At 37.2% G+C, this 11,475-nt stretch overlaps 1 protein-coding gene across 1 annotated transcript in view; it reads left to right on the top strand.

The window, feature by feature from the left end:
• The window catches only part of WNK3 (WNK lysine deficient protein kinase 3), a 173,585-nt gene that overhangs the window by 124,883 nt on the left and 37,227 nt on the right, over positions 1 to 11,475 (top strand). The window contains exons 18-20 of the mRNA XM_011946574.1: positions 9,144 to 9,375; positions 9,769 to 9,899; positions 10,700 to 11,310. Coding sequence (XP_011801964.1) covers positions 9,144 to 9,375; positions 9,769 to 9,899; positions 10,700 to 11,310 — 974 coding nt within the window. The remainder of the gene's footprint in view (positions 1 to 9,143; positions 9,376 to 9,768; positions 9,900 to 10,699; positions 11,311 to 11,475) is intronic.

Genomic DNA, 11,475 nt, shown 5'->3' with positions numbered 1-11,475 from the left:
TAGCCAGGATGGTCTCAATCTCCTGACCTCGTGATCCGCCCGTCTCGGCCTCCCAAAGTGCTGGGATTACAGGCTTGAGCCACCGCACCCGGCTGACTTTTTTTTTTTTTTTAAACCCTAGACGGAGTCTTGCTCTGTCTCCTAGGCTGGAGTGCAGTGGCATGATCTCGGTCTGCCTCCTGGGTTCAAGCGATTCTCCTGCCTCAGCCTCCTGAGTAGCTGGGATTACAGACACGTGCCACCATGCCTGGCTAATTGTATTAGTAGAGACGGGGTTTCACCATGTTGGCCAGGCGGGTCTCAAACTCTTGACCTCGTGATCCACCCGCGTTGGCCTCCAAAGTGCTGGGATTACAGGCGTGAGACACTGTGCCTGACCTGACTTATTTTTTGAATTATATGATGTGGGAACTTTAATTTTCCTTTTCTGCCCCTTCAAATCACAGAAGTAACTACTAATAATTCGGTGCTTATCCTTCTTGACTTTTCTTAAGCTTATACAGATCTATTTACATACATATAACATTTCATTCATAAAAATACTGTGCTGTATACATACTGGTCTGCAACTTAATTTTTTCATTTTACAGTAGATCATGGACATCTTTCTAAATATTTATCACTATCTTTTTGTCATTTTTGTTATTATATAAGTAATAATATATACTTGTACATAGTATATATGTACTATGTACAAGTAAAATCCACCCCATCCCCAAACCTATAGACACAGTTGTTAACAAATCTTTTCAGACATGATTTTAATTAATATACAAATATTTATAAAGACATGCTTTTTGTATATGATATATTGTATCTTTATATAGATATATAGATACATGTTAATATTTATATACATATATTTATTTACATATATGCTATTCTGCATTTTTTTCGTTTATGGGTATCCATGTCAGTGCACATAGTTCCATCTTACTCAACTTTTTGAAACAACTGCATAATATTCCACTGATATAATTTAAATATCTTTTAAATTTTTCAATTATTTTAAATAATAAATAAATATCACATAATGTGATGTGAATCTTAAGAAATGAACTGTTATGGCCGGGCGCGGTGGCTCAAGCCTGTAATCCCAGCACTTTGGGAGGCCGAGACGGGTGGATCACAAGGTCAGGAGATCGAGACCATCCTGGCTAACACGGTGAAACCCCGTCTCTACTAAAAAATACAAAAAAAAAAACTAGCCGGGCGACGTGGCGGGCGCCTGTAGTCCCAGCTACTCGGGTGGCTGAGGCAGGAGAATGGCGTAAACCCGGGAGGCGGAGCTTGCGGTGAGCTGAGATCCGGCCACTGCACTCCAGCCTGGGTGATAGCGAGACTCCGTCTCAAAAACAAAACAAAACAAAACAAACAAACAAAAAAGAAATGAACTGTTATTTCTGTCATTTAAACTTTGTTGCTTGAAGAAGACTCTCCCAAGTGTCAAGGTCAAATGGATTCTTTTGTTTCAAGTGTCTGTTGCTATATCTGGATCATACTTAGCTGCCACTGTTTCTGGTGTCGTGGAATTCTTTTTTCCCCTAAAATACTTCTATGAGTAATATTTTCAAATATATTGCATGGGGATCCTATTTGGTATTCTTTTGCCTGTCTAAAAATGTCTTTATATTGCTTCACACTTGATTGACTAAGTACAGATGGTAGGATCAGAATTTTTTCTTCTCAATTGAGAATACATTGTTTTATTGTCTTTTATTAGCCTTGCTGATGAGAGTGATTTCAGTTGTTTATCATTCATTTGTAGGTAACCTGTTTTTACTCTAGACCACTGCAATGCTCTAGTACTTTTTACAATGTGGAAATGTTCTGTATCTGCACTATCCAATACAGTAACCACTAACCAGATATGACTATTGAGCACTTGAAATGTGGCTAGTGCAACTGAGGGCCTGAATTTTTAATTTAATTTAATTTAATTAATTTAAATTTAGACAGCCACGTGTGATTAGTGGCTGCTGTATTCAGTTACCACAGGTCTAGTTGCTTTTAGGAAACTATCTTAGAGTTCTGATTATCAGACTCTATCTTGGTATATTGCTTTTCCATTCATTTTGTATATCACTTTTGTGGATGTTTCCAATTTGAAGATTTGTGTCTTTTTTCAGCTCCAGTAACTTTATTTTCATTTCTTATTTTTCTTCCCCTTCATTGTCTTGCTTATTTCCATTTGGAAATCGTAGGAGATATATGGCCTCTTGGATTATTCCCCATGTTTCTTAACAGCTTGCTCTCACTTTTAATTTCATTTTTTAAAACCTTATGTTCTCAGATATGTCTTCAGTTTTTTTTTTTTCTTTTTAAATTTCAGATCACTCTCTTGGTATTCAGCTGTATCCAGTTAATTTTTCATTTGGCAGTCATGAATTGGATTTTTTAAATCTTTCTTATTCTTGGCTCCATTTTCATAGCAACCTATTTTTGCATGTATTTTTCTTCCAAGCTTTTTTCTCAGAAAACTGACAAAATATTAACTCTAAAATATATAAAGAATGCTTACAAATCATTGAGAAAAGATCAGACAACTCAGTGGAAGAATAGCCAAAGCATGTGAACGTGCATTTCACAGAAGTGGAAATATAAATGCCTGCTAAACATGTGAAAAGATTTTCAACTTTCTTAGTAATGAGAGAAAGGCAAAACTTTACAGAAAAATAGTTTTTGCAAATTAGACTAGCAAATATTAAAGAAATTGATGGCCGGGCGCGGTAATTTTCATTTTATGTTGGTAGGAATAAAATCAGTACAGCCTACTTGGAGGGCAATTTAGCACTGTGAAAGTTAGAATCTACCTGAGAGAAGCATTTGCACATATGAACAAAGGAACATGTATAAGAATGTTCAGTGTAACATTGTTTGTTTATTTGTAACAGGAAAGGATTCACAAACAAGTTTAAAAATTTATAAATAGAAATTGAGGGACATTGATACTATGAAGCAATTTAAAAGCATGAAGTAGACCTATAAATATATGTTAGCTATTATCATCTTTATCATGGACATATCTCCAGGAAAAATCATCAGGAAAAATATATGCAGAATAATTCAGACAGTATGATGAGGTGTGTGTGTGTGTGTGTGTGTGTATGTATGTATGTGTATGTGTGTGTGTGTGTTTGAGACAGGGTCTCTGTTACCCAGGCTGGAGTGCAGTGGCATGATCGTGGCGCACCGTAACCTCAACCTCCTGAGTTTAGGTGATCCCCTTGCCTCAGCCTGCCAAGTAGCTGGGACTACAAGTGCATGCTACCATGCTTGGCTCATTTTTAAACTTTTTGTAGAGACGTGGGCTTGCAATGTTGCCAGGCTGGTTTTGAACTCCTGGCCTCAAGCGATGCTCCTGCCTTGGTCTCCCAAAGCAGTGGGATTACAGGTATGAGCCACCACACCTGGCCTGTATTTTTAAAAAGGAACACACACACACACACACACACACATACATATATATGTACATAAATTTACAAAAAAGTTCTGAAAAGATAAATTGATATTAGTGGATGTCTTCCAGGTGGGACTGGGAAGGAGGGTTGTTACAGAGATTTTTGTTTTATCTAATAGCTTAGATCTTTTACAGAAAACAGTCATTCATGTTATAAACCAAAAAGTATCTAAGGCAGATCTCAATCAATTTAGAATTTTATTTTGCCAAGGTTAGGGACATGTCTAGAAGAGAGGAAACATGGAATCACAGATACAGTCTGTGGTCTGTGCCTTTCTCCAAAGATGATTTTGAGGGCTTCAATATTTAAAGGAGAAAAGCAAGCTGGAGGGGAAAGAGGGAGGTTATGGTAATCCACATGTTGCAAGAGAAAAGGAGCAGGTAGGAGAATAATCAATTGTGTATTCATCTCACAATTTTGCTCAGTAAATCAGCACTTTACATAAGATAAGGTGAACATAGGGTAGCTACCTCTGGAGATACTTAACCTTTTATTTGTAGCTGTTTGCTTAGGAACAAAATGAAATGCAGTTTCTTGCATGACTCAGCTTTCAGCTTAACTTTTTTCTTTTTGGCATAGTGAATTAGGGTCCTGAGTTTTTGTTTTCCTTTCACAATGTATTACTTGTGATTTTTTTTAAATGAAAACATTCTTATTGAAACACAGCGTTAGAAAGAAAACAGCTTTTGAACCCCACAAACCAGTTTCAAAATCTTGCTTTGCCATTTACTATGTAATACTAGGCAAATTATCTACACCCTTTACCCAGCCTTAATTTCCTCATCTGTAAAATCAAGATAATAGTACCTACTTAAAGGGCTACTGGATGCCTTTGGTATATTCTCCTTATTGTTTATTCATCTTATTTCATATTCTTTGTGCTCTATAAATATGGAAACTTGTCTTGTGATTTCTTAGAATTTTAACTATTTTACAGTGTTTGATCCAGTGACATTAAATATATTAACAAGGTTGTGTATCCATCACCATTATCTAGTTCCAGAACTTTTTCATCACCCCAACAAAAGAAACTTCATACCCATTAAGCAGTCATTATTCATTCTCCCTTCCCCCTTGCCCCTTGCAACCACAAATCTACTTTCTGTCAGTATAGATTTGCTTGTGCTAGATATTTCATATAAATGGAACCATACAGTATATGGCCATTGTGTCTGGTTTCTTTCACTTAGCATAATGTTTCAAGGTTCATATTCCATTTTATGGCTATACTGCATTTTGTTTGTCCATTCATTGGTTGATGGACATTAGGTTGTTTCTACCTTTTGGCTGTTGTGAATAGTGCTGCTATGAACATTCATATACAGTATTCATATGAGTTCCTGTTTTCAGTTCTCTGGGGCATATGGTAATTCTACGTTTAACTTTTTGAAGAACCACCAAACTCTTTTCTAAAGCAGCCACACCATTTTACATTCCCACCAGCAGAATGTGAGGGTTCCAATTTGTCTACGTGCTTACCAACACTTGTTTTCCAATTTTTTGATCATAGCCATCTTGGTGAGTATAAAGTGGTATTCTTATTGTGGTCTTGATTTGCATTTGCTTAATGGCTAGTGGTGTTGAGAATCTTTTTGTGTGCTTGTTGGCCATCTGTATATCTTCTTAGGAGAAATGTCTATTCGAGTCCTTTGCCTATTTTTTAATTGAGTTGTTGTTTGTGTTGTTGAGTTGTAAGAATTCTTTATATATGTGGCTGGGCGTGGTGGCTCAAGCCTGTAATCCCAAAACAGGGAAACCAAGGCAGTAAGATTGCTTGAGGCCAGGAGCTGAAGACCAGCCTGGTCAACATAGTGAGATCCCAATCTCTATAAAATAAAAAAAAAAATCTTTATATATTCTGGATGCTATGTCTTTATTAAATATTTTATTTGTGAATATTTTCTCCCATTCTGTAGGGTTGTCTTTTCACTCTCTTGATGGTATCCTTTAATGCACAAAAGTTTTTTATTTTGTTGAAGTCTGATTATCTACTTTTTCTTGTATTGCTTTGTTAGCTCTTATAATTAGGTATTTGATATATGTTGAGTTAATTTTTGTATACGTACGAGACAAGGGTCCAGCTTCATTCTTTTGCATTTGGATATCCAGTTGTTCAGCACCATTTGATGAAGAAACTATTCTTTCCCCCATTGAATGGTCTTGGCAGTCTTGTAAATATCAATTGACTATAGATGTATGGATTTATTTCTGGACTCTTAATTCTATTTGTCAATCCCAATATCTATCCTTATGCCAGTAGCAAAAGGACAGTGTTTTGATTACTGTAGTTTTATAGTATATTTGGAAATCAGGAAATGTGAGTCCTCCAATTTTGTTCTTTTTAAATATTTTTTGGCTATTCAGGGTCCCCTGTGATTCCATAGAAATTTTAGTGTAAGCTTTTCTATTCCTGTGAAAAAGGCCATTGGGGTTTTGATAGGGATTGCATTGAATCTGTAGGTCACTTTGTGGACTGTTGACAGATTAAGTCTTCCTGTTCATGAACTTTCTATTTATTTCAGTATTCTTGAATTTCTTTCATTAATGTTTTGTAGTTTTCAGTGTATAAGACTGTCACTCCTTGGTTAAATATATTCCTAAGTATTTTCTTATTGTTATTAGAAATGGAATTGTTTTCTTAATTTCTATTTTGGATTCTTCATTGCTAGTATATAAAAATACAACCGATCTTTATGTGTTGATGTATCCTTCAACTTTACTGAGTTTGTTTATTAGCTCCAATAACTTTTGGTGGATTATTCTGGATTTTCTATATATAAGATCATGTCAACTGTGAATAGAGATAGTTTTGTTTCTTCATTTCCTATTTTTCTTATATACAAACTTTTTTTTTTCTTTTTTGAGACAGAGTCTTACTGTGTCACCCAGGTTGGAGTGCAATGGGATGATTTCAGCTCACTGCAACTTCCACTTCCACTTCCCAGGTTCAAGCAATTCTCCTGCCTCAGCCTCCCAGGTAGCTGGGATTATAGGCGCTCACCACCACGCCCAGCTAATTTTCATATTTTTAGTAGAGATGAGGTTTCACCATGTTGGCCAGGCTGGTCTGGAACTCCTGACCTCAGATGATCCACCCGCCTCAGCCTGCAAAGGGCTGGGATTATAGGCATAAGACACCATGCCCAGCTCTTATCTATAAACTTCTCATGCTTTCCATTTGTTTGTCCTTTTGCTTTTTGTACTGGCATAATTTCTCAATTTTTAAGCTGTTGCATCTCCTATTCAGCTATTTTTTGTGTCAAGTATTATATTGTTTTAATTTCTAGTAACTGTAGTTCATTCCTTTCTTTATAGATGTAGTATATTCACACATCTCTCTGAATATATTAGTCTTATTCTATGTTATTAATGCTATTTCCTTGGCTATCCTGTTTGCCAAGTTTAGTATTTTCTTATAATGTTAGTTTTCCCTTAGTGTTTAGTGATTCTTAGTTGTGTTCTCTTCTTTTTCACTCATGAGATTCCTTGTTCATCTGTCTGTGTTTTATATAATTACTGTAACCTTCCTTCAGTAATTGTGGGAAAGGTATAGGACATGCTCCCTGGCACTGTATTTTGTATCTTATCTCTAATGCTGCCTGGAGGGTGGCCCAGTAGCTAGTCTCCAAAGGTAGGAGGGCTTACCTTTCTTCCTGGATGTTGTCTCCTCCCTACGTTGTTGACCTCTCTCTTGGCCATAAACCTTTTCCTCTTACTACTCTTATTTGGGGGCACATGCCTCTGCTGCCCTTTGCTTGGTGTGGAGGTGGGGACAGAAGTGCCTGCCTGTTCCTTCTTTGTTATTCCCAATCAGTTCATTCTTCCATTCAGTGAATATCTCTTTAGCAGTGAATAGGTCAAAACCTCTGTTTTTGTGGAGCTCACATCTAGTACAAGAAAATGGATACTAAAACTATATATGGTAGTCAGAGAAGGACTTGCATGTGGTGGTGATAGTCATAGGTAGAGATCTGTTCAGGGAACCAAAAGAAGGCCAGCAAACAGGAGAGCATTAAGAGAGAACGTTGAAAGAGACAGAAGGTAGATCTGATAGAGTTTTGTAAGCATTCTAGCCTACCACTCATCTTTTTGGTTGGCCAGGGTTCTCTCCTGCTGCCCGTATCAGCCACCCAAGTTTGCAGCATTTTGAAACAATTCCTACATATGTCACGGTCTGCTTTTTCCTCTGTCAGTCATATATGCATGTGTCTATGTCTGTTTTCCTGTTGTGTCTGTAAATTTGGATTGATAAGGAAGGCTAGAACAAATATTTAATTTGCCGTCTTGCTCCGGTTACTACATATTAAAATTCTTTTCTGTAATTTCAGTGGGACCAATGTAACATTTTCTAAGTTGTAATACTAATTTTTTTCTCCTCATGAAACTTATTATTACTAGCTTAAAATGAGGCTGCAGAAAATAAAAACTGATTGCTTACAATTTATGTCCTCACCTGCCGTAAGGTTTTTTTTTTTTTTTTTTTGGAGACAAGAGGTTCGTTCTTGTTGCCCAGGCTGGAGTGCAATGGTGCGATCTCGGCTCATTGCAACCTCTGCCTCTGGGTTCTAGCGATTCTCCTGCCTCAGCCTCCCAAGTAGCTGGGATTACAGGCATGCACCACCACGACAGGCTAATTTTGTATATTTAGTAGAGACGGGGTTTCACCATATTGGCCAGGCTGGTCTCGAACTCCTGACCTCAGGTTATCTGCCCGCCTCAGCCTCCCAAAATGCTGGCATTACAGACATGACCCACTGCACCCGGCCCTGCCCTAAGTATTAATAATGCTTACCCAAGACATCATACTTCCTGCCAGTAGACTATCTTCCTTCAGGCAAATGCTAAATCTCATTCTTTGTGCTTTTATATATTTTTTTAATATTCTAGATTAGTAGTGATCCTTCTCATGTTTCCCAAAGTATTTGTGGTTGTCTGTGCTAACTTTTCATATTAATTATTATAGAGGATTTATCTTTAAAGCACTCATTTAGATACAACAGTTATATCTGGGGCCCTTTTTGGGGGAGTAGGAGGATAAGAAGAGGGGAGTGATTTTGTAGCCAGCATAGCCTGATGTTAACAAGAATTTTTAGAGCATGATTTTGAAGTCATTTTGATGTCCTTTATAAATTTCTGTATGCTTTCATAAAGTAATAAACTTGATTTCCTGATACTTCTCTGTAAATCTAAGTGCCTCGATATCTTGTTTTTCTCTGTTTTTGTGTTTCAAGCATCTTTAACTGAGTCTCTTAAATAATATAGGCATAAATGAAAATTTTCATGATAATAGCTTGGAGTTTTAGTAACCTTTTTAGTAAACTGGCACATATGAAGGAAATTTTAATTTGATTTTCAGTTTTCAAAGTTTGTATAATGATGAAAAATATTCTGGGGTAGAAGATTAATAATCTCTTTTATTTACTAAAGTCTAAATAATATTTTTAAAGGAACAAGAAAGCTTAATTTTTATAAATGGAGTACCTTGGGTTCAGTCTAATATGCTACTATTAATGCAACTAATACATAATACCCTATTTTGGGTTAAAGATTAGTCTATACAAGAAATTCCGGTTTTTTTTTTTTTTAAAAAAAGCTTCACCTTACCTAAATTATTACCACTTTGGTTTTTCTTGGTTGTTTTGTTTTGTTTTGTTTTGTTTTGTTTTATCTTATCTCCATTAGGAGATGTCCTCAGATGCTTCACTTCCAGGGGATCCAGAAGCCTATCCTGCTGCTGTGTCAAGCGGTGGAGCCATTCATCTGCAGACAGGAGGTGGATATTTTGGCCTAAGCTTTACTTGTCCTAGTCTCAAAAATCCTATTAGCAAGAAATCCTGGACTCGCAAATTAAAAAGCTGGGCATACAGGCTACGGCAGTCAACCAGCTTTTTCAAGAGATCAAAAGTCCGTCAAGGTAGTGTGCTTACAGTCAGGGACATAGACTAGGTAACATCACTTTTCATTTACTTATTTTTTTGTTGTTCATATACAAATCTTGCCACTTTTTCCACGTAGCCCATGTATGTGACATGTCCCATTAATGTCATTGCCATTTTATTTTTTCCTTTTGTAACTAATTTGGTTTTCCAGTTATTCATTTCATATAGATACTAAGTCTTGGGATAAATCTTGCAATGTCTGATTTAGACTTAGGGACTTATACGATGTTGCTTATTACATTAACACCTTTTAATTGTCTAGCAGGAGTTAAGCTTTTTCTACTTTTCTTCATTTTTGGTAATGTAAACAAATTTAGTCTTAACAAACAATTTTCTCTTTTCTACTTACAATTTGGCAAAACTTGCAGTGGAAACAGAAGAGATGAGATCAGCAATTGCTCCTGATCCCATTCCTCTGACACGGGAGTCTACAGCTGATACTAGGGCTTTGAATAGATGTAAAGCGATGAGTGGATCATTTCAGCGGGGTCGGTTCCAGGTTTGTGTCTTTGATTGAATCCTTATCTACAAGGGCATTATAAAATATAACAGCCACTGGAGATCTTGGTCTGTAGATGATACTTCCATTTTGGTTTTTTGTTTTTTTGTTTACTGAGATGGAGTTTCACTTTTGTTGCCCAAGTTGGAGTGCAATGGCATGATCTTAGCTCACTGCAACCTCCGTCTCCTTGGTTCAAGCGATTCTACTGCCTCAGCCTCCTGAGTAGCTGGGATTACAAGTGCACGCCACCACGCCTGGCTAATTTTTTGTATTTTTATTAGAAACGGGGTTTCACCTTGTTAGCCAGGCTGATCTTGAACTCCCGACCTCAGGTGATCTGCCCGCCTCGGCCTCCCAAAGTACTGGGATTATAGGTGTGAGCCACCATGCCCAGCTGATGATACTTACTTTAAATGTAGATCATTGTCATATTTAATTTGTTCACCTTCCATGCATCCCCTCACTTTTTGAAGCCATCAGTAAAGATGAGTCTAAAGAAATGGAGATTTTAGTAGCTGGTAGAGAGCACAGAAATGTTTTTTTTTTTTTTGGCGGGTGGGTGGGTCCTCTTTTATAAATGTAATTTCACGTCTTTTAGAATCTCAGCAACTCTAATTGTGGAATTTTATTTGAGCAATATGATGCCCACTCTCTTTACCCAAGGGGCCTGATTGAAAAAGTGAATTTAGGGGTATAGATTAAATTTTTAAGTTTTGCTAGTATCAATACATATACATCACAGCAGACCATCTACCTGTCTGTGCTATGCTAACCACTTTTACACTTTTGTATCTCAGGTGATTACAATTCCTCATCAGTCAGCAAAAGTGACATCTTTTGGAATAGAACACTTATCAGTGTTCAGTGAGACAAACCATTCTAGTGAAGAAGCCTTTATTGAAACAGCAAAGTCTCAGTTGGTAGAAATAGAACCTGCCACACAAAATCCCAAAACTTCGTTTTCTTCTGAGAAGTTACAAGCTCTTCAGGAAACCTGTAAAGAAAATAAAGGAGTTCCCAAACAAGGTGACAACTTCTTATCTTTCAGCGCAGCTTGTGAGACTGATGTATCTTCAGTGACCCCAGAAAAGGAATTGGAAGAAACTTCAGCCACAGGAAGTAGCATGCAGTCTGGATCTGAACTATTGCTTAAAGAGAGCGAGATATTGACTGCTGGGAAACAGCCTAGCTCTGATAGTGAATTTTCAGCCAGTCTTGCTGGCAGTGGAAAGTCAGTGGCAAAGACTGGTCCAGAGAGTGATCAGTGCTTACCACACCATGAAGAACAAGCTTATGCTCAAACACAGAGTTCACTCTTCTATTCACCATCTTCCCCAATGAGCAGTGATGATGAATCGGAAATAGAGGATGAGGACTTGAAGGTGGAGCTTCAAAGATTACGAGAAAAGTAAGGACTGTTTCTCTTTTGTCACAAATCTGGTTGCCCTGGGTTTTATAGAACTTAGTATTTGATTGGTAACTAATTTAGGATTGTTGACATTTTAATGATTGAAAACTACAGGCCGGGCGCGGTGGCTCAAGCGTGTAATCCCAGCACTTTGGGAGGCCGAGA

The sequence above is a fragment of the Colobus angolensis genome, unplaced genomic scaffold, assembly GCF_000951035.1.
Source record: "Colobus angolensis palliatus isolate OR3802 unplaced genomic scaffold, Cang.pa_1.0 Scaffold250, whole genome shotgun sequence".
Taxonomy (NCBI): Eukaryota; Metazoa; Chordata; class Mammalia; order Primates; family Cercopithecidae; genus Colobus; species Colobus angolensis.
Note: the sequence above shows the minus strand (reverse complement) of the source record. Positions and strands in the feature narration are given on the sequence as shown.